Source organism: Schistocerca gregaria, chromosome 1, assembly GCF_023897955.1.
Source record: "Schistocerca gregaria isolate iqSchGreg1 chromosome 1, iqSchGreg1.2, whole genome shotgun sequence".
Lineage (NCBI taxonomy): Eukaryota > Metazoa > Arthropoda > Insecta > Orthoptera > Acrididae > Schistocerca > Schistocerca gregaria.
In genome coordinates, this window is record NC_064920.1 from 1,010,666,712 (window position 1) to 1,010,693,913 (window position 27,202).

Below are 27,202 nucleotides of genomic sequence, written 5' to 3' on the forward strand. Positions count from 1 at the left end.
AATACTGTCTGTACCACCTGTAATAAATCCACAGATGTCCCTGTATATATTCGATATGCTGAAGTTGTCTCCGACTAATATACAAAGTCGAGGTGTTTCCATACTACTAGTGTAGCTTTCTTCAAATGTTTCTAAAACTGTTACGATGGCGTTGGGTGGATGAGTAATTAACTTCAGTTCACCTAGGGCAGATACTCATGTCCACATGTCAGTCTCAACTTGAACCTCCGTAGATGCAATATTTTTGTCGACTGTGATGAATACTGCCGCTCCTATGACATTTAACCCATCTTTCTGATATACACATTCCATGTCCCATTAAATACTTTGGAGCTTTCTACTTCAAGTTCCATCTATCTCTCAGTTCCGAGCATAATTTGAATGTGACAGCTTTCCTGGAGGGCAGTAAATTCAGGAACTTGTTACCAGTACTACTGTAATTTACTGCTAAAATCTTGCCACTCAAAGCGTCTACTTTGTACACAATCTAATACCACTCTTTTCACATCAACTGATGATCATTCATCAGATAATTGCCTAGCATTAAAACACCCCCTATGCACACCATAAGTACTCTGCTACTCAAGTACCTGCTTCCTCTGTGTAGTGCACCCCTGACTTATCGAGGGGAATCCCACAATTCTCTGTCCCATAATGCAGGTCCAGAAATCTGAGCCAACACCATCACAGAATCAACCGAGTCTCTAGTTGAGACCTTTCACTCGGCTCCAAACCAAACGATACCAAACAATTATATATATAAAGTGTGTGTGTGTGTGTGTGTGTGTGTTTTGTGCAATTACCTGTATATGGTTCATAGCAGCATTAACTAGAGCACACGCTTGGCGGACTTCTTCTAGAGCTCTCTTTCTATGAGCCAGATAGTCTGGTTGATGCAGGTCAATTACACAAACAACATCCATACGTGGACGCTGCAACTGTGTCTGTGCTGTCGATGCAGTGTGCACAGACAGGTCACTATGACTTCCGACACTGTCTGTCACACTGCGACAGTCCGCTGAAAATAAAAATTAATATTTATTTATAGCATATTGATTTTACAGTATAGCTTGCTCTTATCGGTGAGGTAGCCAATAAATATTAAAAAGCTACCAATGAAATACAAAAAAGGAAACCCTTGACAAAAAAATCACGACACTTATCCAAAATAAATTAGAAAAAAGAACACAATAAAAAATGCAATAAAAGTGTTCCATTAAATTATTTTCTTACACTATTTTTGATTCTTCAGTCTAGGTTAGAATAATGTCCTCTTCTTTTTACAAATTAGCTGAAGGACATTCTGTAAAATTTTAAAACTTAACAGATACCACTAGTTTACTTTTAGTTCGAATGCTAACAGAAACTTATTTCCCAGTGGTGTCTTACACTTAGACACAAACCTGGAAACTCTAATGAAAATATTGCTTAGTCTGTTAATTTCTAGAATCTATTCATGTATCCCAGTCTTGTAAAATTAGCTACAAGACATTAATAAATTTTGATTAAAGCCCATTCCCTAGGTCCTAATCTTACATCACTGCCATGTCACACTTCACATCACAAATTTCAGGTCTGATGTAATATGTCCCAGATATTATGCACTTTAAAAATGTCATATTAAATTTAAAACTACCTTCCTTGTTAAAGAGATTTTCTAAACCTAGTTCATATAGAAGGTGAAACAACTGAAAGTATTTATTAAATTGTCTGAATGCTGCATTTTGAACAGGAATAATTTGCACATTTTCAACGGCAATAAACCTAGAACCTAATGAAACAAGTAACAATCTGTTTTTCAGTCGTGTCATTCAACATAGCAGGGAGCACTGGGTTCAAGAATGGGGAGTACAGAGGATGGTGGTGAGATGTAGAAGGGTGAATTAATAAGGGTTGGTGGTTGATTTGGGAGAAGAGACCAAACAGTGAGGTCATCGGCCCCATTGGATTAGGGAAGGATGGGGAAGGAATTCGGCCATGCCCTTTCAAAGGAACCATCCCGGCATTTGCCCGAAATGATTTAGGGAAATCATGGAAAACCAAAATCAGAATGGCCGGACATGGGTTTGTACCATTGTCCTCTCAAATCCGAGTCCAGTGTGCTAACCACTGCGCCATTGAATGAATATGGGGTGGGTGACAACGGGTCAGAGGATATGGTGGGGACAGGAGGAGGGGGGGGTGGGGGGATGAGGACGATGGAAGACAGGTTGCTCAGGTGTGAGGCAATGGAATCAGGTTGCCTGCATTGGGTTGGGGTGGGTTGGGTTGGGTTGGGTTGGGAAGGGGTAGGTGGTAGCCATCAGATTGAGCTAGTGGCTGGACTAAATGAGTGCATCAGAATGCAGGACGATTGAGAGCAGGGCAGGACATAAAAAGAATGTTCATGGTATGCAAACCTTCAAAACAGTACACTGCAAGACTAAACACAAAGTATACATGTAGATCTCACTTCACAATCAGAGAGCCCTGTAATCTTTTTGTCTTTACGCATTCTTTCACTCACAATGACTTTGTCCCAGTAAAAAATCTAGCTGTCCTGGAAGATAGTTTTTCATTGGTTACCTCCATTTCTGTTGTTAATCTGTTTACAGGTGAACAAAACCTTGTACTTGGATGATAAGTGCCATATTTCTGTGTCATCGTTAATCTGTAACTCAGACTTCTGTATTTTGAATTTACATTAGACAGATAATGAAGTGGAATGTAGTGTTGCAAGTTAACAGCCTATGTTCAATCTGTTATATGAATGAGAAAGTCTATAAACTATGCATTTTTATGTGGGTTGAAAGCTTCACCAATGTTACTATTACCATCTCATTAGTGCAGATAACCTTTGAGCATTCAATGTCATTGTTCCTGCATCAAATCCTCTGTCCTGAGAAGTGCAATACACAGTGGTACACAAGTTGGATTGTGGTTTCTGCACTCCATATCAAGAGAATGATTCTGGATGGCGTGGCTGATATCCCGTTTCTGCTAGCCAGCAATGTATTTGCAAGTGATTTGTTGTGCTGTAGCACACCTATGCACAGTTACAGGTGAGACTGACTTGTCATCAACACCCATAGCAGCTGACTCTCGGTGGCAGTAATTTTCCCCAAATCAAGGCACTCACACCACATCCCTGACACGGAGGCATGTGAAAAGTCCACTGTTTGGTTTACCTCTCCAGCACTGACAATCTCACCACAAACAAACTGATTTACACATCTATCACATCCTGTGGTGAGATGTCAAAGCAGCATCCATTACGAGGTGTGGCGGTGTCTCAGTCCCACGACATACTGCAACTATCTAGTTAATCAAGGCAGGAGCACCCCCCTGTCCTCCACCCCTTTTCTCTCTCTCTCTCTCTCTCTCTCTCTCTCTCTCTCTCACCCTCTGCCGCAGCAACTATACTGAAGTGATAGATGTGCACTTCTGTTGTTTTGTTCAAACTGCATCAGCCATTGAATCTCGCATCTTCATACCCACAAACTACAAAATTAATTAATCTCTTTAACTATTAAAACACATGAAATAAGTATCAGTCCTAAAGAAACTTCTCATTAGCAGTAGGTGGCATACACAAGTATCCACTGATCAGCCACAACATTATGATCAACTGCATCATAGCATGTAGGTCCACCTTTGTAATGTAGTAAGGCAGCAACTACTTGGTCGGTATCCAGAGGTATTTGGCATTAGATGTTGACAAACAAGTTACACAATTCTCATAAGTTATGAACCACTGAATTGTGCGTGTGGTGGCAATGCCTGATAGTGTCCCAAAGGTCTTGTATCAGGCTCAGATCAGGTACATTAATTGTCAATCATATCAATATGAGTTCACAACAGACCACTGCAGCATGATTCTGGCTTTGTGTCACAGACAGTTATCCTGCTAGAAGACACTATAGCTATTGGGGAAGACATCTAGCATGAAGGAATGTAGGTGGCCTGCAACACTGTTCGTGTAGTCCATAGCCACCACAGTGCTTTCACTTATTACCACAGATTCCGTGCAACCCAGGTGAACGTCCCCCAAACCATAATATTGCCCGCACCAGTCTGCATCTGAGGCACAGTGCATGTTTTGAACATTCGTTTGCATGAATGACAACCTGTCCAGATATGACCACTGACCTGGTATAACAAGAAAAGTAATTTACCTGACCAGCCAACAAATTTCCATCAAGCCAGAGTCCAATTACAATGATCCCATGCCCACAGCAATCATAATTGATGACATTGTTGAGTCAATACAGGAACACACAGGGACCATCATCTGTAGAGCCCAATGTTGAATAATGTGCACTGCGTGGTGTGCTCCGAAGCAAGTGCAGATCCACAAGCATCACATCTGCCACATGTAACCACCTATCTTGCTTTGCAGAGCAAGTAAATTGTGGACATCCAACACCCTGCCATCTACTAGTGCTTTCTTCATCTTTCAACTACTTTCCACTGATTCCAACAAAAGTTATTAACAGCTTTAGAGGCAGTAGATTATATGATGTCATATCTCAAGCAAGAGCTGAAAGGCTTCACTGTTTCCGAGATGTCTATTCCCAGGCAATGGGCATAAAAATCTGCCCTTTGTTCATGTTGCTTGTGTCAGTGGACTTCCCCACTTGCAGCTCTTGTTATTGCTAGAATGATTTCCCATGTGTCTCTATTCTGCTTACATACTTTCTTTAATATGTGACACACTCACAATGCCACAAGGCAGCACTAAATCTAGAGCTGGAATCGTCATAATGTTTTGGTTTGCTCATCATTATGTGTAACTGCCATTACTGACTTGCATCAAAAATTACTCTCCCACAAAACTATAAGCACACATTAATGCACATAAAATGTGAGCTTATGTTACTGTTACATAACACATAGCACAAAAACACAAATCCACATTTATGGAACACAAGTCTGTGTCACAAGAACATAAAAAAAGGGTAATTTTCCATATGAGAAGAAATCCATGCACGTGTCATGATAATACGTGAATTCATTAAATGAACGGGTTAATGCTACTTTGTTGTCCTATCTTTACCAAGGGGAAAGTAGGTTGTTCTGAATGTCTCAATGGTCATAGGCACTAGAGATTGTGTACTAACACTGTCAGATAATGATGGAAAGGAAAACATGTTTCACTTAGATATTTTACTGCTATGCTGCACACCTACTTAATGTGATCATACATGATGGATCACTCACAACATAGGTGGATTGTTAGATGGAAGACACCATAATATGTATACTTGGAAGGAGAGACAGCATTGGCCGTATTTTGTTGTTTTATTAACCGCAAAATCGATTTCGGTCACTTAGTCACCATCCTTAGTGCTATAATATACACTTTACATTGGTAGGCTCTGCTGTCAACAAGCTTAGAGCGACCGAAAATCGATTTTGCAGTTAATAAAACAACAAAATACGTCCAACGCTGTCTCTCCTTCCAAGTATATCCATTATCTGGTCGTGGTGCACAGGACACTCCATGGAGTCGCCAATCAATACCATAATATGTCTTATCAAATAATTACTATCAGACATGAAATGTGTGTGTTCCATTTAATATGGCAAAAGATATATCAACTGAAAATATCTGTAAAAACAGAGTTTAAATTTAATCGTACTTAAACAGGAACTACTTATTCTACAAAAGAATGTTACTGCCATTTTGTGACTTTTTCACCTTTCACATTAGTTAACTAAATCATCCTGTGGATAACATGGTGTATACATCATAAATTGGGAGGAATCTGATACTAAAATTTTAGAAATTTTCATGTCTGCTTTGTGAAGTAATTGAGCAAATTTTGTATAAAAATAAGAAACAGAAAGGGAGAAGTTCCTGAATGTATGCATTGAGGTCACAATTTCTTATGTAACAAAAAACGTGAGCAAAAGCTATAATTAACAGCTTTAGAGACAGTAGAGTATATGATGCCATATCTCTACAGTGAAGATGAGTGAGAAGCTAAGTTTTCACAATTCTAGATAATACAATTACAAGTGAAAATAGTTACCACTGCTAACAAAAATTATTTCCTTTCACCATTCATTAGTCACAGAATGTTTCCACCCAATGATACTACAGTAGTATCACTAGGAATGTGATCGATGGACAACATACCAATTACCCCCTTCAAAGAGCTTTGGATGGCTGTGGGGGTGGTATAGTACTGGTAAATTAGATTAGATATAAAGTTTTCGTTCCATAGATCCAAAAATGAGATGATTCTCATGGGTGTGGAACATGTTAGAATGAATAATATAAAAAACATAAAACATTTCAGTACTATAGCCACTACCCTGATCATTTTTTACAAGATTGTCAAAATAGGTGACTACATTATAGTAAACTGGAACTACTAATATTTACGGAATTATTCCACTGTCAGAATGAAACATTGTTAGGCACTTTTAATAAATTTATCATATACAAAATACTGACTGTTGTGACCTAGTGCTGTCAAAACTGAAATCCAACATACATTTTTACTTCATCTGGTCTAACAGTCCCTGGTAAGATATTCGTCTAAAGAGTAGAACAATTTGCTCATCAAAAAGTCTTTCAAACTCTGCCTAAACTGTGCTTCATCTGAAACTAAGTTTTTAATGATTGCTGGCAATTTTCTGAAAAGTGTGTTTCTGAATATTGGACCCCTTTTTGGCCCAAGGCATGTGATTTTAGGTCTTTATGTAGATTGTTCTTATTTCTAGTACTGAAACTGTGAATTGAGCTATTGGTTGGAAATAGAGATATATTACATGCAAAAAAAAAATTCATTAAGGAATAAATATGCTGAGACGCAATGGTTAGAAATTGACAGTCATGTCACGTCCCAGTTGATTGTACGGGATGAGCATAGTAAGATGGAGTGATGTGGAGACATGATAGATTGGCAAAAAGGAGCTATACTTGATTTGTTGGTGTATCAATGCAGACTGTCCATGTCTACAAGGAATGATGTACTACTCGCAGCTATGTAACATGACAGAACAGTGACCACAAAAACATCCCAACCAACAGGGACCAGAGATGATTGTCACACCTTTTATGAATAGCAATTTGTTCAAAAACCAAGAATTTCTGCAGTCAGTGAATAATAAATCTGTTTCAACCAGTTTCTGAACAAATACTGAGAAGGGAACTGCATGAAAGGGACATTCGGACTGGTACCTCACAAAAGTCCATTGTTCACTGTGTCACATAAATAGGCACATGTTCAATGGGCCAAACAACCCAAACTGGTGGTGTGGCCCAATTAGTAATGATTTTGCTTCTCTTCAAATGATGCAAGGTGCCGTGTGCACCAAGAACCAAATGAAGCCTCTGACCTGCAGTGTGTGGAGGTTGTTATGTAGGCTGGAGGAAGTTATTGACGTTTTGTGAGAGTTTTACATACAATGACTTGGGAGCACTCATTCAGATTATCGTGAACATGAATCAGTACACTTATTTCAACAGTGTCAGTGACTAAGGGTACTCTTTTCTTCAATATCATCATAATGATAACGTTATGTACACTCCCACCTCACCAGACATAGCTGACATCTGGTATTGGCAGTTCAATTTACTTGGCTTCACATATTTTGTCATAATATGCTAGTACATGACCAAACACAAAGTTTTTTTTTGTAAAATAATGCTACTTTTTGAAACTTAGCATCAGAAGAAGAGCAGCCACTAATGATTGCTGAGCAAACAGGAACTGAATCAAGACCAACAGACTTGTAAAAAACCATGCATATAAACCTCAAGATTTCAATATTCTTAAAATAGTTCATCAGCAAACATAGATAAATTTATGATGTCTTTAAGGGAATGTGCAAGAAGTATAAGGGTGTTTCTCAACTGTTTTCTGTGGCAAAAGTCTAGATCAGGGCCAGCAGCTGGCACAGGTGTTTCTCTACTGCTCATAGGTTGGCAATGTGTCTATTTTGTCATTAGGAAGTACTTTCATGTAAAGTGAAAAAAGAGGCAATGAACTTTTAGTGTCGAAAAAGGCACCATTCTCTTCTTCACTAGAGGTTGAAAATACCACTTCAGTTGTAAATTTATTTTATTATCACGACCAGTTTTGGGCTCCCATTCTTCACTGTTGTCATTAAAATTTGACTGTTTTATCTGTATATGTCATTAATTATGAGACTGTGGATAGGCTAGGACCAGCTTAAATTGCTTCAAGTGAAGTGCTCAACAAATAAATTTATAACCTTCATTGTCACAAATATTTGTTTTTTTTTTTCTGAATGTGCCACAAATTATTAGGTTGTGGTGAGGTTGAAATGTGACAGTTTGGTTGTGAGTTGTCAAGCCAATGAGTGTGAGTGCTAAAAAACCTGGTTTTGGTGAAAAACAGACCTGTAACTTACCCCAAGGTCTAGGTTAGGTTGGAATATGACAGTTTTACTCACAAAAATTCAATCAATAGTCTTTATTGTCACATATATTAGTTTCATTCGAACACACTACGAAATATTTTATTAAACTAAGACAGCCAAATTGGTAATACTCTTCATTATTCTTCAAACTGCTGTAATACACTGATGTGATAACATGACAATATTCCATTGAAAAACAATGTCTGTTCACTGCTGTCTCACTGGCTGCGTAGACCCAGCAGCTGATACATCTCCTTCCTTCCCATCATACCTCACTTCAAACGTTGACAACAATCCCGCATAAATCATACAAGCAAACCACTAGTCCAGATCTAGACTTTTACTGTTTTCTATTCTCGATTAATAAACTTATATTTAAAATTCCGAAGCTTTACTGCAAACCCCTGCTTAGCCTCAATAGCTGCTACCCTTGCTGTGATTGCTCTAATCTTACTTTCTAAGTAAACTATTCTCTCCTTTTTTCCTCACCACATCAATTTAGGTGGGGATTTTTATTTCATTTTTTTTAATGCAAAAATCGCAATTGCAAGTAACTACTAGAGATTAACAAACTTAACATGCAACACTTAAGCTTCTTCTTCTTCTTCTCCTCCTCCTCTTTGTGATTCCTCAATGTTTCATACCGAGATGCATAGTACACTAGATCTGTTATGACAAGGACAGTGACAGGTCACAGAGAAAACCTTCTCTCTTGCATTTTATCAGTATTCATTTGGACTTAACCATTAATGCTTAGATAAAATAAATGAGGGTGGCCACAATAGGCTATGAACCCAGTTCCTCTAAAAAAAACAAAACTATCATTTTAACACTGCACCTCTGTGCAAATGCACTGATGCAAAGGAAGTGTACACAGGTCACATATGAACATGCTAAAATGAAATCCAAAGATAGTGTAATTATGTTTCCAAGAATAGCAAACTTATTTGCATTCATGTGTCACAAAAAGAATGGACTACTGCCTCTGCATGAAAATTCGTGTCATTGCGTACACTCACTTTATTATTATTCTCAACACAAAACTAATTAATATGTTTTCTCTACTGTCAAGAGGATTTGTTAATAAGCTCAGGTTCGTCATAACAGCAGCAAACATTTAAACAGCTCCTGACTCTCACATGCACCTTGCATACACAAAAATTTTACCTTTTGCCTGGCTCCACATTTGAATCCTCCCGTAAGCACCATATAACAAACTGACCATGTCTGTCAATGTATTTCTCCTCATATCAGTGATAACATGATGAAGAAAGTTTCCAGGCATTTTTATAGAGAATACTTCAGTTAACTACTATATCTTCCACAATTATACGTTCTCATCCAGCTGGTATGACAAATGAGAGATTTATTTGGTTTTTGAGTTCTGTCTCTTGCATGAATTCTTGTTTAATGTAACAACTTTAATTTACAGCCTCTGATAAGTAGAGGAAGACATTTTACATGCTAGATGTTTATATAAAACAATAACATGTTGCTGAAGCCCATATACAAAAATATGACATAATTTCATCAACAAAGAGAGCTTCATTTTCGTGACACACTGGAATAAGTTAAACAACACTACTAGTGAGAGTCATTCCTACAGTAACATCAATACACTAATTGCACAGTTATATTATGTTGATTTATTTCCATAGAACACAGTATCTACAAGATTAATTGGCTACCTTCCTTGAAAAAAAAAATCCAAAAACACTTCAATGTCTTCAACAGCTGTCACTTATTATTGTGGTGCATAATCATTAAAATTACATACCACTATATTTACGATCTTGGCCATGGTCATTAACTATTATGTTACACATATTTTAGAATGGCTGCTAACCTGCAGACTCCATATCATTGGTAGCTGGCATGGTTTTTTTTTTTTTTTTTTTTTTTCCTATCTAAGTTTCAGAGATGATGGCTGTGTATGTAACACAAGAAAGCAATGCACCAGGAGAAAGAATCTTTGTTAATCTGCATTTGACCCCCAAACAAGCTGGAGTTAAAGAGTGAGTGCCATATGTTCTAGCATACTGCTCTGAAAAAAGCAAAGAATGTATATTGTTAGATAAGAAACTTGAAAGAGGAGGTGAAAAATACAAAGCAACCTATGTCAAGTAAGCACATAGTAAAACATTACACTGAGAGTACGAGAAATTTAAATACGTATAAAGCACAAAGAAGATACCAGATTCTTTAAAATGAGGAGACCTCTCACACACACAACTGAACAAATGTTTAATGTCTCTACACAAACCCCTATCCTTTGCCCAGCCTTCCCCTAACACATGACAGAAATTTTAGGAAGAAAAGGATGGTTACACCCTAATGTCAGCATTGGTGTTGTTAAAGACAGTACACAAGCTGAAATTGACCCCTGGTAGAGAAGGAATTTGTCAATGGTATTGTTGAGGAATCACTCAAGCATTAGCTTCCTTTGGTTTAGAGAAACAATGTAAGAGTTAAAACTGGATGGTTGTTGAAGCATTTGAATCAAACTGTCTCAAAATTGAACACAGTGTCTTAACCACTGTAGCATATTCTTGAGTGGTGAAATTTATGAGATTTGAAAGGGTCAAGGCAGTGAAACAAGTCCAATAGTTAATTCTATCACTTGAAAAAAAACATTCCAGATAATTCAATGCACATTGGTTCTTTGTCATTAAGATGTGCAAATATAAATAAATAAGTAGTGAGTATATGAAACGTGTATAGAGCATAAGTGTTAATTATATCACCAAAGTGATGTACCAACTGCGAAAAGGCGGAATAAAAATGATATACTATTGCAATCTCTTTATTCAAGAGAATATGACAGTTATACAGTATGACACGTTCTGCGTTTGCATTTTTTTTCTCGAAACGAGCTGTGTGGGAGAGGGGAAGGAGGAGCAGGGGGGCAATGCTTTAAATGCGTTTTCTTCTTTAATATTAAATATGTACCGTGGGAGTGAAAAGATGAAGAGTGCTTGTCACTAAAATTGTGTCCACTCTGTTTAAATGTTTGATCAAATTTATTCTATTACCGCCCACCAGACCCCAACATTATGTTTAATACTCTGTACAGAGGTTCTTTTTGTTGATTCTCTGAGTCAACAGAAGGGAAGAAGGGCAAAGTTTGATTACACTGACACAACTGATGCAAAGATTTGTGGATGTAAACAAACCCAATACCTGCTGACATCTTCCAGTTTCTGATACATATACACCACTAAACCACTTTGCACTCTTCGTCCTATCGCACTTTGTAACACCAGTATTCGATGACCGATAAATATGTTTCTTAACGGTTAAACAGGATAATTATTTTTATTCGAAGTCAAGGACACTGCTTTTACAGACGGCGATGTTCGATTCAGCGTAATGTAAATATGAATTACTCTTTTAATCGTATATATCACTCAGTTAGTAATATGCGTAGTTCAGGGCAGCTGTCTATTTCACATGTTAATCTACTGTTCAAATCTACAGACACTATTTTCAAAACTTTCAAGCACTCAGCACTGTACAACCGCATGACCACTCACACCAGATCCAACGGCCACCTACTGGGAATGCTAGAAACTAAACAACTTCACTGCGGCATTCCATAACACATCACGCTCCACCACAAGATCGCCACCTGTGAGCCACATTTTGAGTTAATATAGGGACGTGGGCGTACCGTTCTCAAACAAGTTAATAATATGTCCGTATCCGTTAAGAGCAGACACATTAATAGTTCGATAATTTTGTTTGCATCCTATTTTTACTGACAGAAGCACTTGTCCTGACGCAATGTAAAACTGCGGTAAGAAGTGCATGAAATGAAATCTCAAACGTGAACTTATTTATTGTCCTCTTACGGCTCACAAATTTACTCTGGTTTGCTGCCGGTAATCAGCTTCAACCTACATCTCCTGATGACGTACCAAAATTAGGAAGACAATGTGCACGCAGAGCAAATGAAAATTTAACAACAGAATAGAATCTTGCGAGAGGCGAAAATGGTTTTATTGAGAAAATAGTATCTGGTGTATTTTGCGCCACATATCCCAGTATTAGAGTATTCTACCTCGGGACGCTTTATATTTATTACACATTAATTGCTAGCGTTGTTGAGCACAACACAAATTGTAAAGACCGTTGGTTAGCGAATAGAAAAATCCGATTACCAGCTGATCCCTTTATGGCTCAGGGAAAACTTTAAAATAGGGTAGAAGTGCGGACAGTTGGGTGGGAACAGAGCTGTGATTATGATGGATTGTACTTAGTTTCAGCATTTCCATTCTATTATTTTCGCGAATGGTGCGAGGGAACGATAACTGTCACTGCGCCTCGGTATGTGTTCTAAGCGCTCTTTATCTTACTTTGCAAGGGCACTACGTACGAGTAGGCGAAAATCTGTCAGGAATAATAACACGCGAGTTTGCTGTCATTACTAATTATCTATCTGTCGTAGCGTGATTGCGCTTGAGTAACTAACGCCGAGAAAGGCGTGGACAAAGAGTTCCTACAAACATATTCTTGCACTTCGCTGGACAATGTAGTGAACGAAGACTGAACAATTAAACAAAATTTCACACGAAAATAATGAGTAAAAGGCCATACTTCTAGCACACAAGTCTGTTACGTATTTACTTACACAGATAATATGTGCGTGTATAACGTAATTACTCAAATAATATGTAGACATGCATAGCAAAACTGGAAAGAAGAATGGCGTACTTGTTCATGCATGTAAATAGAAATGTAAAATACTGCTTTGCACGTATTTGTGTAAATGTACTAATTGTATAAAAGTAAACCTCGCACTGACGAAGCCGAACACACTGAAAATCTAATAAAGATTCTGTTGTATTGTAATTTTAAATACAACAACACAAATTTGTTATGTGCGGCTTGCGGATATGAGTGTCACGTACGAGTTTGGTTGAATGTCGAAGAGATTTTCTATAGGTTCTCCGTGGGAGATCACGGCCAACCAGGTCGCCCACGCGTATCAAGAATCGAGGAAAACATTGCAAAAGTTCGAGAAGCAATGGACAGACACGGAACGCTGTGTGTTCATGGTGCTGCTGAAACGTAAATGAATGAAGGAGCTGTTAGACGTGTATTAGCAGAAGAGAGTAGAGGAAAATTTGTTTGCGAAATTAGTCCCGAAGAATTCGCCATCGGGTGAAAGGAGGGGAAAAAATGAATTTGTTCCGACCCTTTGAAAGAGCTTAGAGAAGAATCCAGTTTATTTTTTAAAAAAGAAAATGAGACGAAGAAATTTACGTACAATCTAGAAACAAAGAGGCAATTCATGCTCTAGAAATCGAACATCTTCGCTGCAAGCGAAGAAAGAATGTATTAGTCTTCAAAGGTCGAGGTAATCTTTATTATTTTCTTGAACATCCAATACATTATAATGGCTGTTCGGAGAGCTAACGAAAAAAATCACGAAGTTTTAGAAGTACTGCGCGAAAATGTGGGACTGAGGCGGCCTCAGCGCAATGTGTCCACCTGCAACCCTTTGTCAGCAAAGTAATTTTTTGTCTAGTAAAAAATCACTTCTACTTACTTACCTGATTTGGCATTCTGTGAGTTTACTCTATTTTTGAACTTGGCGACTTAAGCTAAGAGTAACTCAATTTGAGACTGAAGAGGTAAAGGCAAAAACGACACAGCTCCCTCACACGGAAACTGATATGTAAAAGTTTTGTGCAGCAAAAATGACTTATTGACTAGCATATAAGAGGACCTGTAAGGTCAACAAAGTACTGGAAACATCCAACAGGCTTTCAGAAAAATTTCCCACTGACGCATTCTTCATCCCACATAACAGTGGGCCTCTAACAGACAACCTCTCCAAAGCCAACGACTTTGCGTTCTATCTGACAGACACCCTTACCGTCCTACTTGACCCTAAGATTAATTACTGCGTAATCACACAAATACAGATATACACTATGTGATATAAGGTATCGGGACACCTGGCTGAAAATTTTACAAGTTCGTGGCGCACTCCATCCGTAATGGTGGAATTCGATATGGTATTGGCCCACCCTTAGCCTTGACGACAGCTAAGGCATACGTTCAGTCAGGTGCTGGTAGGTTTCTTCTTGGGGAATGGCAGCCAATTCTTCACGGAGTGGTGCACTGAGTAGAGGTATCGATGTCGGTCGATGAGGCCTGGCACGAGGTCGGTGTTACAAAACTTCCCAAAGGTGTTCTACAGGATTCAGGTCAGGACTCTGTGCAGGATAGTCCATTACAGGGATGTTATTGTCGTGTAACCACTCTGCAACAGGCCGTGCATTATAAACAGGTGCTCGATCGTGTTGAAAGATGCAATCGGAATCCCCGAATTGCTCTTCAACAGTGGGAAGCAAGAAAGTGCTTAAAACATCAATGTAGGCCTGTGCTGTGATAGTGCCACGCAAAACAATAAGGGATGAAAGCCCCCTCCATGAAAAGCACGTCCACACAATAACACCACTGCCTTCGAATTTTACAGTTGGCTCTACACACGTTGGCAGGTGCGGTTCCCCGGGCATTCGACGTACCCGCGCCCTGTCATCGGATTGTCACATTGTGTACCGCGATCCGTCACTCCACACAACTTTTTTCCACTGTTCATTCGTCCAATGATTACGCTCCTTACACCAAGCTAGGAGTCGTTTGGCATTTACCGGCGTGATTTGTGGCTTATGTGCAGCCGCTCGACCATGAAATCCAAGTTTTCTCACCTCCCGCGCCGCGTTGCTGTCAGAGTTCCTGCGAGCCATAATCAGTGGGTAGCGATCATTCACTGCAGTAGTAGCCCTTGGGCAGCCTGAGCGAGGCATGTCATCGACAGTTCCTGTCTGTCTGTATGCCGCGAGGGATTAGCCGAGCGGTCTCAGGCACTGCAGTCATGGACTGTGTGGCTGTTCCCGGCGGAGGTTCGAGTCCTCCCTCGGGCAAGAGTGTGTGTGTTTGTCCTTAGGATAAATTAGGTTAAGTAGTGTGTAAGCTTAGGGACTGATGACCTTAGCAGTTAAGTCTCATAAGATTTCAGAAACATTTGAATTTTTTCCACCTCCCGCCTAACTGTCATAGTACTTGCAGTGGATCCTGATGCAGTTTGGAATTCCTGTTGATGGTCTGGATAGATGTCTGCCTACAACGCATTACGACCCTCTTCAGCTGTCGGCGGTCTCTGTCAGTCAACAGACGAGGTCGACCTGTATGCTTTTGTGCTGTACGTGTCCCTTCACGTTTCCACTTCACTATCACATCGGTAACAGTGAACCTAGAGATGTTTAGGAGCGTGGAAATCTCGCGTACGGACGTATGACACAAGTGACACCCAATCACCTGACCACGTTTTAAGTCCGTGAGTTCCGCGGAGAGCCCCATTCTGTTCTCTCACGATGTCTAATGAGTACTGAGATCGCTGATGTGAAGTACCTGGCAGCAGGTGGCAGCACAATCCACCTAATATGAAAAAGTATAGTTTTGGGGGTTTCTGGATACTTTTGATCACATAGTGTATTATAAAAATGTATATATGTTGCACATCTCCTCCTATACCACTGGACTAATTTCAACCAAACTTGGTACACATGACATTTGAAGGGCTTATTTCAATAATGGTACAAGTCCATTTTTGTTCATATTGAGACACAGAGACCTAAAGTTAAATGAGAGCTGAAAAATCTGCAGTTGAGATACCATAAATATACAAGCACATGATTTCTTGCTAGAGATGAAGCTTTCTTTCTGTTTGTTTGGCTCAGAAGCATTATAGACAGAAAAGTGGAGGTAATGGACTTGTACCACTACTGAAATAAGCCCTTCATTTACTGTCTGGAATGAATCACTCTGGGGGTAAGGACCTTATCAAACGGGTCGGAGTGAAGTTGAAAAAGTGTAGCCCATGACGCGCGGGTATCCAGACGTTGTTCATCCAGGCTTTGAGAATGAGAGCACTTAGTTACTCGCAATAAATTTTAAACGTAATTTCAAACCTTCACTAAATTTTTTCAAGCTGACAACCACAGCAAAATGGTGAAAGGAAACAAAGTTAATCGTTCATTACATTTTTGCTGTTCAAGCAGTAAAACTGCAGCATAATGCATGATGTCTTAATTTATCACTTCTTTATTACTAACTATATTCTCGACACATTTTGCAGGCAGTATTTATAAAGACCACTGAACGTGCCTGCAAAATTATGTCACTCTATGGCACATAGTTCGGGATATATGACGTCAGATTAGATTAGATTAGTACTTGTTCCATAGATCATGAATACGATACTTCGTAACGATGTGGAACGTGTCAGGTTAATAAAAGGTGTCTACACAAGATATTACATTAGACAAAATATTACATGACGCTCAATTTTTTTTTTTTGGACGTTGGGAAATTACCCACTTACTATTTCCAAAAATTCATCTAATGAGTAGAAGTAGTTGCCATTAAGAAATTCTTTTAATTTCCTTTTAAATGCTATATGGCTATCTGTCAGACTTTTGATGCTATTAGGTAAGTGACCAAAGACTTTTGTGGCAGCATAATTTACCCCCTTGTGAGCCAAAGTTAGATTCAACCTTGAGTAGCGAAGATCATCCTTTCTCCTAGTGATGTAGCCATGTACACTGCTATTACTTTTGAATTCGTGCGGATTGTTAATAACACATTTCATAAGTGAATATCTATATTGTGAGGTTCCAGTGAAGATTTCTAGCTCTTTAAATAAGAGTCTGCAGGATGATATTGGATGAGCTCCAGCAATTATTCTGATTACACGCTTTTGTGCAATGAACACTCTTTCACTCAATGATGAGTTACCCCAGAATATGATGCCATACGAAAGCAGAGAATGAAAATAGGCGTGGTAAGCTAATTTACTCAGATGTATATCGCCAAAATTTGCAATGACCCTAATAACATAAGTATCTGAACTCAAACGTTTCAGCATATCCTCAGTGTGTTTTTTCCAGTTCAACCCCTCATCAATGCATACACATAGAAATTTTGAATATTCTACCTTAGCTACTGATTTCTGATAGAAGTCTATATTTATTAATGGGGTCATTCCATTTACTGTGTGGAACTGTATGTACTGTGTTTTGTCAAAGTTTAATGAGAGCCAATTTGCAGAGAACAACTTAATGATTTTCTGAACAACATCGTTTACAATTTCACCAGTTAATTCTTGTCTGTCGGGTGTGATAGCTATACTTATATCATCGGCAAAAGTACCAGCTTTGCATCTTCGTGAATATAGAATGGCAAGTCATTAATATCTATTAAGAACAGCAGAGGACCCAAGACCGAACCTTGCGGCACCCCATTCTTGATTGTTCCCCAGTTTGAGAAATCACCAGATTTTTTGCATATTATGTGAACTGTTTATTTCAACTTTCTGCACTCTTCCAGTTAGGTATGATTTAAACCATTTGAGCACTGTCCCATTCATACCATAGTACTTGAACTTATCTAGAAGTATTCCATGATTTATACAATCAAAAGCCTTTAATAGATCACAAAAAATCCCAACGGGTGACTTCCGATTACTCAGAGCATTTAATATTTCATTAGTGAAAGTATATATAACATTTTCCGTTGAAAATCCCTTCTGGAAACCAAACTGACAGTTTGTTAAAACTTTATTTTTACAAAGGTGTGAAGTTACTCTACAGTACATTACTTTTTCAAGAATTTTGGATAAGGCAGTCAGAAGAGAGATTGGGCGGTAGTTGTTGACATCAGACGTATCCCCTCTCATAAAAATTGAGATCCGTAAAAAACTGCCGCATCAGTCAAGGCGTTTAAATTGATGATTTCTTTGCCACTACTTCTACTCACAAAACATTTTGCACACAGCATCCACATACGAAGCTAAAATTACCTACAGAATTATATCATTGTTCAGGAGGTATGATGTCATAAACATTGAGCTGCATGAAAGCGAAACTGCAGGGGCGAAATTCGCCAAAGTACAGGTGAACTATGTGTGGAAATATTTATAAAATACAGTATATTGAATATATGTCAAATATATGACATGTGTATACCAGGGCAAAGCCATGTGTAAAAAGCCCCTCCTAAGCTCCTGGATCGATTTCAACCAAACTTGGCCGGCCGTGGTGGCCGAGCTGTTCTAGGTGCTTCAGTCTGGAACTGTGCGACTGCTAAGGTCGCAGGTTCGAATCCTGCCTCAGGCATGGATGTGTGTGATGTCATTAGGTTAGTCAGGTTTACATAGTTCTAAGTTCTAGGGGACTGATGACTTCAGATGTTCAGTCCCATAGTGCTCAGAGCCATTTGAACCATTTTTCAACCAAACTTGATACACATACTACTTATTGTCTGGGAAGAAATACTGTAGAGGTAAGAAACAGCAACCGCCTATTGAGTTAGGAGTGATAACATGGAGAGAGAGAAGGGGATAGGAAGAGATGGACAGACAAGAGGGAGAAGAAATAGAGACACACAGATAGGGGGCTGGAGGAGATAGAGAAGGCGAGGGGGAAATGAACACAGCAGGAAGAGGAGTAGGTGGACAGAGAGAAGAGAGAGGAGGAGATGGGCAGAGAAAGGATAGAGCAGGATATGAAAAGGGAGAGGAAGGAGGGAGAGATGGGCAGGAAGAGTGGGGAGGATATAGAGGAGGAGGAGGAGATTGACTTAGAAGGGGAGGGGAAACAGGAGATGGACAAAGGAGAAAGGAGCAGATGGACAGAGGGAGAAGAAGACGGACAAAGGGAGGGTAGAGGAGGAGATGGATAGAGCGGGGAAAGAGGAAATGGACAGCGGAGGGGGAAGGAGTACATGGACTTAAAGAAGATGGGAACAAACACAGTAGACAATGGAGCGACGCTGCGAGCTCAGCTGGTATACTAATGCACGCCACACATAGTGTACGACACTGAATTCCCATTCAGGAGGACTCCCAGAGTTAGATTTTCCGTGGTATCCCTACACCGCTTAAGGCAAATGCCGTGACAGTTTCTGTGAAAAAGACACGGCCGGTTTCCTTGCCCATTTATCCCCAACCCGAGCTTGTGCTTCGTCTCTAACGACCTCGTAGGCCAAATTGCTTAGAAGCATTAATCTCTCTTTCTTCCTAGCAACGCACCTGTCTACTGCAAACACCGAATGTGGGTTCTGACTCTAAAGGTCTACATATGTTACCATTTCTTTCACACTACCCATCTTAACTCCTATTAACTAAATAAACGAAAAACTGACCAGGTGCCAGCAGGACTCGCCTTCTGAGGGTTCCGTACTTATCTGATTATGAATATAGACAGTTCATCAATGGCGGGAATCGAGAATCTCGGCGATTTTTGCCTGCTATAGTCATTGATACTGGAAAGATATCGGTCCCAGGTATCCCAAGATACACTACTGGCCATTAAAACTGCTACACCACGAAGAAGACGTGCTACAGACGCGAAATTTAACCGACAGGAAGAGGATGCTGTGATATGCAAATGATAAGCTTTCAGAGCATTCACACAAGGTTGGCCCCGGTGACGACACTTACAACATGCTGACATGAGGAAAGTTGCCAACCGATTTCTCATACACAAACAGCAGTTGACCGGCGTTGCCTGGTGAAACTTTGTTGTGAAGTCTCGTGTAAGGAGGAGAAATGCATACCATCACGTTTCCGACTTTGATAAAGGTCGGATTGTAGCCTATCGCGATTGCGGTTTATCGTATCGCGACATTGCTGCTCGCGTTGGACGAGATCGAATGACTCTTAGCAGAATATGGAATCGGTGGGTTCAGGAGGGTAATACGGAACGCCGTGCTGGATCCCAACGGCTTCGTATCACTAGCAATCGAGATGACAGGCATCTTATCCGCATGGCTGTAACGGATCGTGCAGCCACGTCTCGATCCCTGAGGCAACAGATGGGGACGTTTGCAAGACAACAAAAATCTGCACGAACAGTTTGACGGCGTTTGCAGCAGCATGGACTATCAACTCGGAGACCATGGGTGCGGTTACCCTTGACGCTGCATCACAGGCAGGAACGCCTGCGATGGTGTACTCAACGACGAACCTGGGTGCACGAATGGCAAAACGTCATTTTTTCGGATGAATCCAGGTTCTCTCTGCAGCATCATGATGGTCACATTTGTGTTGGCGACATCGCGCTGAACGCACATTGGAAGTGTGTATACGTCATCGCCATACTGGCCTATCACCCGGCGTGATGGTATGGGGTGCCATTGGTTACACGTCTCGGTCACGTCTTGTTCGCATGGACGGCACTTTGAACAGTGGACGTTATATTTCAGATGTGTTACGACCCGTGGCTCTACCCTTCATTCGATCCCTGCGATACCCTACATTTCAGCAGGATAATGCACGACCGCATGTTGCAGGCCCTGGACAGGCCTTTCTGGGCACAGAAAATGTTCGACTGCTGCCCTGGCCAGCACATTCTCAGATCTCTCACCAACTGAAAACGTCTGGTCAATGGTGACCGAGCAGCTGGCTCGTCACAATACGCCAGTCACTACTCTTGATGAACTGTGGTATCGTGTTGAAGCAGCATAGGCAGCTGTACCTGTACACCCAAGCTCTGTTTAACTCAAAGCCCAGGGGTTGTTGTTGTTATTGTGGTCTTCAGTCCTGAGATTGGTTTGATGCAGCTCTTCATGCTACTCTGTCCTGTGCAAGCTTCTTCATCTCCCAGTACCTACTGCAATCTACATCCTTCTGAATGCTTAGTGTGTTCATCTCTTGGTCTCCCTCTATGATTTTTACCCTCCACGATGCCTACCAATACTAAATTGGTGATCCCTTGATGCCTCAGAACATGTCCTACCAACCGACCCCTTCTTCTAGTCAAGTTGTGCCACATGCCACAAACTTGTCTTCTCCCCAATCCTATTCAATAACTCCTCATTAGTTATATGATCTACCCATCTAATCTTCAGCATTCTTCTGCAGCACCACATTTCGAAAGCTTCCATTCTCTTTTTGTCCAAACTATTTATCGTCCATGTTTCACATCCATACATGGCTACACCCCATACAAATACTTTCAGAAACGACTTCCTGACACTTAAATCTATACTCGATGTTAACAAATTTCTCTTCTTCAGAAATGCTTTCCTTGCCATTGCCAGTCTACATTTTATATCCTCTCTACTTCGACCATCATCAGTTACTTTGCTCCCCAAATAGTAAAACTCCTTTACTTCTTTAAGAGTCTCATTTCCTAATCTAATTCCCTCAGTGTCACCCGACTACATTCCATTATTCTCGTTTTGCTTTCGTTGATGTTCATCTTATATCCGCCTTTCAAGACACTATCCATTCCATTCAACGGCTCTTCTAATTCCTTTGCTGTCTCTGACAGAATTACAATGTCATCGGCGAACCTCTACATCTACATCTACATGACTAAACTGCAATTCACATTTAAGTGCTTGGCAGAGCGTTCATCGAACCACAATCATACTATCTCTCTACTATTCCACTCCCAAACAGCGCGCGGGAAAAACGAACACCTAAACCTTTCTGTTCGAGCTCTGATTTCTCTTATTTTATTTTGATGATCATTCCTACCTATCTAGGTTGGGCTCAACAAAATATTTTCGCATTCGGAAGTGAAAGTTGGTGACTGAAATTTCGTAAAAAGGTCTAGCCGCGACGAAAAACGTCTTTGCTGTAATGACTTCCATCCCAACTCGTGTATCATATCTGCCACACTCTCTCCCCTATTACGTGATAATACAAAACGAGCTGCCCTTTTTTGCACCCTTTCGATGTCCTACGTCAATCCCACCTGGTAAGGATCTCATAACGCGCAGCAGTATTCTAACAGAGGACGAACGAGTGTAGTGTAAGCTGTCTCTTTAGTGGACTTGTTGCATCTTCTAAGTGTCCTGCCAATGAAACGCAACCTTTGGCTCGCCTTCCCCACAATATTATCTATGTGGTCCTTCCAACTGAAGTTGTTCGTAATTTTAACACCCAGGTACTTAGTTGAATTTACAGCCTTGAGAATTGTACTATTTATCGATTAATCGTTATTTAGCGTCAACTGCCACCTGACACACCATACAGCAATCTTTTCTAAATCGCTTTGCAACTGATACTGGTCTTCGGATGACCTTACTAGACGGTAAATTACAGCATCATCTGCGAACAACCTAAGAGAACTGCTCAGATTGTCACCCAGGTCATTTATATAGATCAGGAACAGCAGAGGTCCCAGGACGCTTCCCTGGGGAACACCTGATATCACTTCAGTTTTACTCGATGATTTGCCGTCTATTACTACGAACTGCGACCTTCCTGACAGGAAATCACGAATCCAGTCGCACAACTGAGACGATACCCCATAGGTCCGCAGCTTGATTAGAAGTCACTTGTGAGGAACGGTGTCAAAAGCTTTCCGGAAATCTAGAAATACGGAATCAACTTGAGATCCCCTGTCGATAGCGGCCATTACTTCGTGCGAATAAAGAGCTAGCTGCGTTGCACAAGAGCGATGTTTTCTGAAGCCATGTTGATTACGTATCAATAGATCGTTCCCTTCGAGGTGATTCATAATGTTTGAATACAGTATATGCTCCAAAACCCTACTGCAAACCGACGTCAATGATATAGGTCTGTAGTTAAATGGATTACTCCTACTACCCTTCTTAAACACTGGTGCGACCTGCGCAATTTTCCAATCTGTAGGTACAGATCTATCGGTGAGCGAGCGGTTGTATATGAGTGCAAAGTAGGGAGCTATAGTATCAGCGTAATCTGAAAAGAACCTAATCGGTATACAATCTGGACCTGAAGACTTGCCCGTATCAAGCGATTTGAGTTGCTTCGCAACCCCTAAGGTATCTACTCAAAGTTTTTATTTCTTTTCCATGGATTTTAATACCTACTCCGAATTTTTCTTTTGTTTCCTCCAATACTTGCTCAATATAGATATTGAATAACATCGGGGAGAGGCTACAACCCTGTCTCACTCCCTTCCCAATCACTGCTTCCCTTTCATGCCTCTCGACTCTTGTAACTGTTATCTGCTTTCTGTACAAATTGTAAATAGCTTTTCGCTCCATGTATTTTACCCCTGCCAACTTCAGAATTTGAAAGAGAGTATTACAGTCAACATTGTCAAAAGCTTTCTCTAAGTCTACAAATGCTAGAAACGTAGGTTTGCCTTTCCTTAACCTTTCTTCTAAGATAAGTCGTAAGGTCAGTATTGCCTCTCATGTTCCAACATTTCTACGGAATCCAAACTGATCTTCCCCGAGGTCGGCTTCTACCAGTTTTTCCATTCGTCTGCAAAGAATTCGCGTTAGTATTTTGCATCTGTGACTTATTAAACGGATTGTTCGGTAATTTTCACATCTGTCAGCACCTGTTTTCTTTGGGATTGGAATTATTATATTCTTCTTGAAGTCTGACGGTATTTCGCCTGTCTCAACAGCTTGCTCACCAGATTGTAGAGTTTTGTCTGGACTGGCTCTCCCAAGGCTGCCAGTAGTTCTAATGGAATGTTGTCTACTCCCGGGCCCTCGTTTCGACTCAGGTCTTTCAGTGCTCTGTCAAACTCTTCACGCAGTATCGTATCTCCCTTTTCATCTTCATCTACATCCTCTTCCATTTCCATAATATTGTCCTCAGGTACATCGCACTTGTATAGACCATCTACATACTCCTTCCACCTTTCTGCTTTCCCTTCTTTGGTTAGAACGGTGTTTCCTTCTGAGCTCTTCATATTCATAAAAGTGGTTCTCTTTGCTCCAAAGGTCTCTTTAATTTTCCTTTAGGCACTATCTATCTTACCCCTAGTGAGATAAGCCTCTACATCCCTCCATTTGTCCTCTAGCCATCCCTACTTAGCCATTTTGCACTTCCTGTCGATCTCATTTTTGAGACGTTTGTATTCCTTTTTGCCTGCTTCATTTACTGCATTTTTATATTTTCTCCTTTCATCAATTAAATTCAATATTTATTCCGTTACCCAAGGATTTCTACTAGCCCTCGTCTTTTTACCGACTTGATCCTCTGCTACCTTCACTACTTCATTTCTCAAAGCTACCCATTCTTCTTCTACTGTATTTCTTTCCCCCGTTCCTGTCAATTGTTCCCTTATGCTCTCCCTGGAACTCTGTACAATCTATGGTTTAGTCAGTTCATCCAGGTCCCAACTCCTTAAATTCCCACCAGTTTGCCTAGGTGTATCAAGGCCGTTATTACGGCCAGACGTGGTTGATCTGGGTATTGATTTCTCAGTATCTATGCACCCAAATTGCGTGCAAATGTAATCATATATCATTTCTAGTATAATATTTGTCCAATGAATACCCGTTTATCGTCTGCATTTCTTCTTGGTGTGACAATTTTAATGGATAGTAGTGTCTTTGAGGATGTTTTAATTTTAAATATGAGGTCGGATAACAAATGGCAAAAGAAATATTTTTTCATGTGATATAATTACAGGTTAACAACTTTCCAAGTTTTTCCTTTACGTGTACTGTGAACCCTTGCTTCTTGCGAAATTCATGCCCCTGGATCAATGGCAAATACCCTACAGGGTTTGACGAATGAGTTTGCGAGTGTCAAAATATCTGACATAAATGATCGCATCTTTTGATTTCATTGACATAGCAACTTATATTTATTACACCGCCAAGGGACAATAGATCTTGGTATACGACATAAATCTGAGCTTGAGACGTCAACCCATTCCTGAGAAAAAGGGGCCTTAGCAGATGGGAGGGTCGATAGACAGTCGGATAATAAATGTCAACAAATATTTTTTTCTTGTGACATATATACAAATTGTCAATTTTCGTCTTTTTCTTTAGTTTTACCGTGAAACTTTTCTTCTAGTAAATTTCATGTTCATAGTTCAACTAGAGTTACTAAACGCAGCCTTCCGAAATGCCTTCATAGAAGAAGACGAAGTAAATATTCCAAAATTCGCTGCCAACGTAACGTAGAAACAGATATCCTCGGAGTAGTGAAGCAAGCAACTTACATCACTTAATAAAAACAAGTCTTCTGGACCAGACTGTATACCAGTTAGGTTCCTTTCAGAGTACGCTGATGCAATAGCTCCATACTTACAATCATTTACAACCATTCGCTCTACGAAAAATCCGTACATAAAGACTCGAAAGTTCCACAGGTCACACCAATATTCAAGGAAAGTAGTAGGAGTAATCCATTAAATTACAGACCCATATCATTAACTTCGATATGCAGCAGGATTTTGGAACGTATATTATGTTTGAACACTATGAATTACCTCGAAGAAAACGGCCTATTGACACACCGTCAACACGGATTTAGAAAATATTGTTCTTGTGAAACACAACTAGCTCTTTACTCGCATGAAGTGTTGATTACTATTGACAAGGAATTTCAAATTGATTCCGTAGTTCTGGATTTCCGGAAGGCTCTTGACACCGTACCACACAAGCGGCTTGTAGTGAAACTGCGTGCTTATGGAATATCGTCTCAGTTAAGTGACCGGATTCGTGATTTCCTGTCAGAGAGATCACAGTTCGTAGTAATTGACGGAAAGACTTCGAGTAAGACAGAAGTGATTACTAGCGTTCCCCAAGGTAGCATTATAGGCCCTTTGTTGTTCCTTACCTATATACATGATTTTGGAGACAAGCCGAACAGCCGTTTTTGGTTGTTTGCAGAAGATACTGTCTAATCGACTAGTAAAGTCATTAGAAGGTCAAAACAAATTGCAAAACGGTTTAGAAATTGATGTCTGTAAAATTGGCTATTGATGCTAAATAACGAGAAGTGTGAGGTCATCCACATGAGTGCTGAAACGAATCCGTTAAAAGTCGGTTACACGATAAATCAGTCAAATCTAAAGGCCATAAACTCAACTAAATACCTAGGAATACAGTTACGAACAACTTAAATTGGAAGGAACACAGAGAAAATTTTTGCGGAAGGCTAACCAAAGACTGCGTTTTACTCGCAGGACACTCAGAAACTGTAACAGATCTACTAAAGAATGCCTACACTACGCTTGCCCATCCTCTTTTAGAATACTGCTGCGCAGTGTAAGATCCTTACCATATAGGATTGCGGGGTACATCGAAAAAGTTCAAAGAAGGGCAGCACGTTTTGTATTACCGCGAAATAGGGGAGGGAGTTTCACTGAAATAATACAAGATTTGGGAAGGACATAATTAAAACAAAGGCGTTTTTCGTTGCGGAGAAATCTCCTCACGAAATTCCAATCACCAGCTTTCTCCTCCGAATGCGAAAATATTTTGTTGACGCCGACCTACATAGGGAGAAACGATCAACATGATAAAATAAGGGAAATCAGAGCTGGTACGGAAAGGCAAAGGGTTTCGTTCTTTCCGCGCGCTATACGAGATTGGAATAATAGAGAATTGTGAAGGTGTTTCGATGAACCCTCTGCCAGAGACTCACACGCGATTTGCAGAGTATCCATGTAGATGTAGACAGATGTAGGTGTAGAAGTACCCTATAGGTCTTGACGAGTGAGTTTGCGACTATCAAAATATGTGACGAAATTGCCGTTTCTTCAGACTGTATTCAATTAGAAGATTCAACTTTTTACATCGACAAGAGGTCATGGACGTTAGTGCTTGACATAACTTTCAACTTTATATGTCTGCTCGTTCATGAGGCAAAGAGCTTTTAACAGACGGACAAACAGACAGACGGACAACAAAGTGAACTATACGGGTTCCGTTTTTATCGATGAGGTTCAGAACCCTAAAAATTTCCCTTTACACCCAAAAAACCTCTGAACAAGAATGACGTACTGATCTACCCTTATAAACACAAACTTAAGTTTCCAATTAACTATGTCCGCTTAAA

General features: G+C 40.1%; 1 protein-coding gene across 6 annotated transcripts in view; it reads right to left on the minus strand.

The window, feature by feature from the left end:
- Window positions 1-27,202, minus strand: part of LOC126278688 (mitogen-activated protein kinase kinase kinase 15) — a 281,737-nt gene that overhangs the window by 172,549 nt on the left and 81,986 nt on the right. Inside the window, exons 1-3 of one of the 6 annotated variants that reach the window (XM_049978969.1) lie at window positions 11,557-12,008; window positions 10,223-10,420; window positions 804-1,018 (exon numbers count right to left, since the gene is read on the minus strand). In XM_049978969.1, coding sequence (XP_049834926.1) covers window positions 804-1,018; window positions 10,223-10,253 — 246 coding nt within the window. In that variant the 5' untranslated portion in view covers window positions 10,254-10,420; window positions 11,557-12,008. Of the gene's footprint in view, window positions 1-803; window positions 1,019-9,543; window positions 10,421-11,556; window positions 12,009-27,202 lie in introns of those variants that run through there. The other 5 variants (XM_049978952.1, XM_049978990.1, XM_049978978.1 and 2 more) reach the window with 5 other exon arrangements.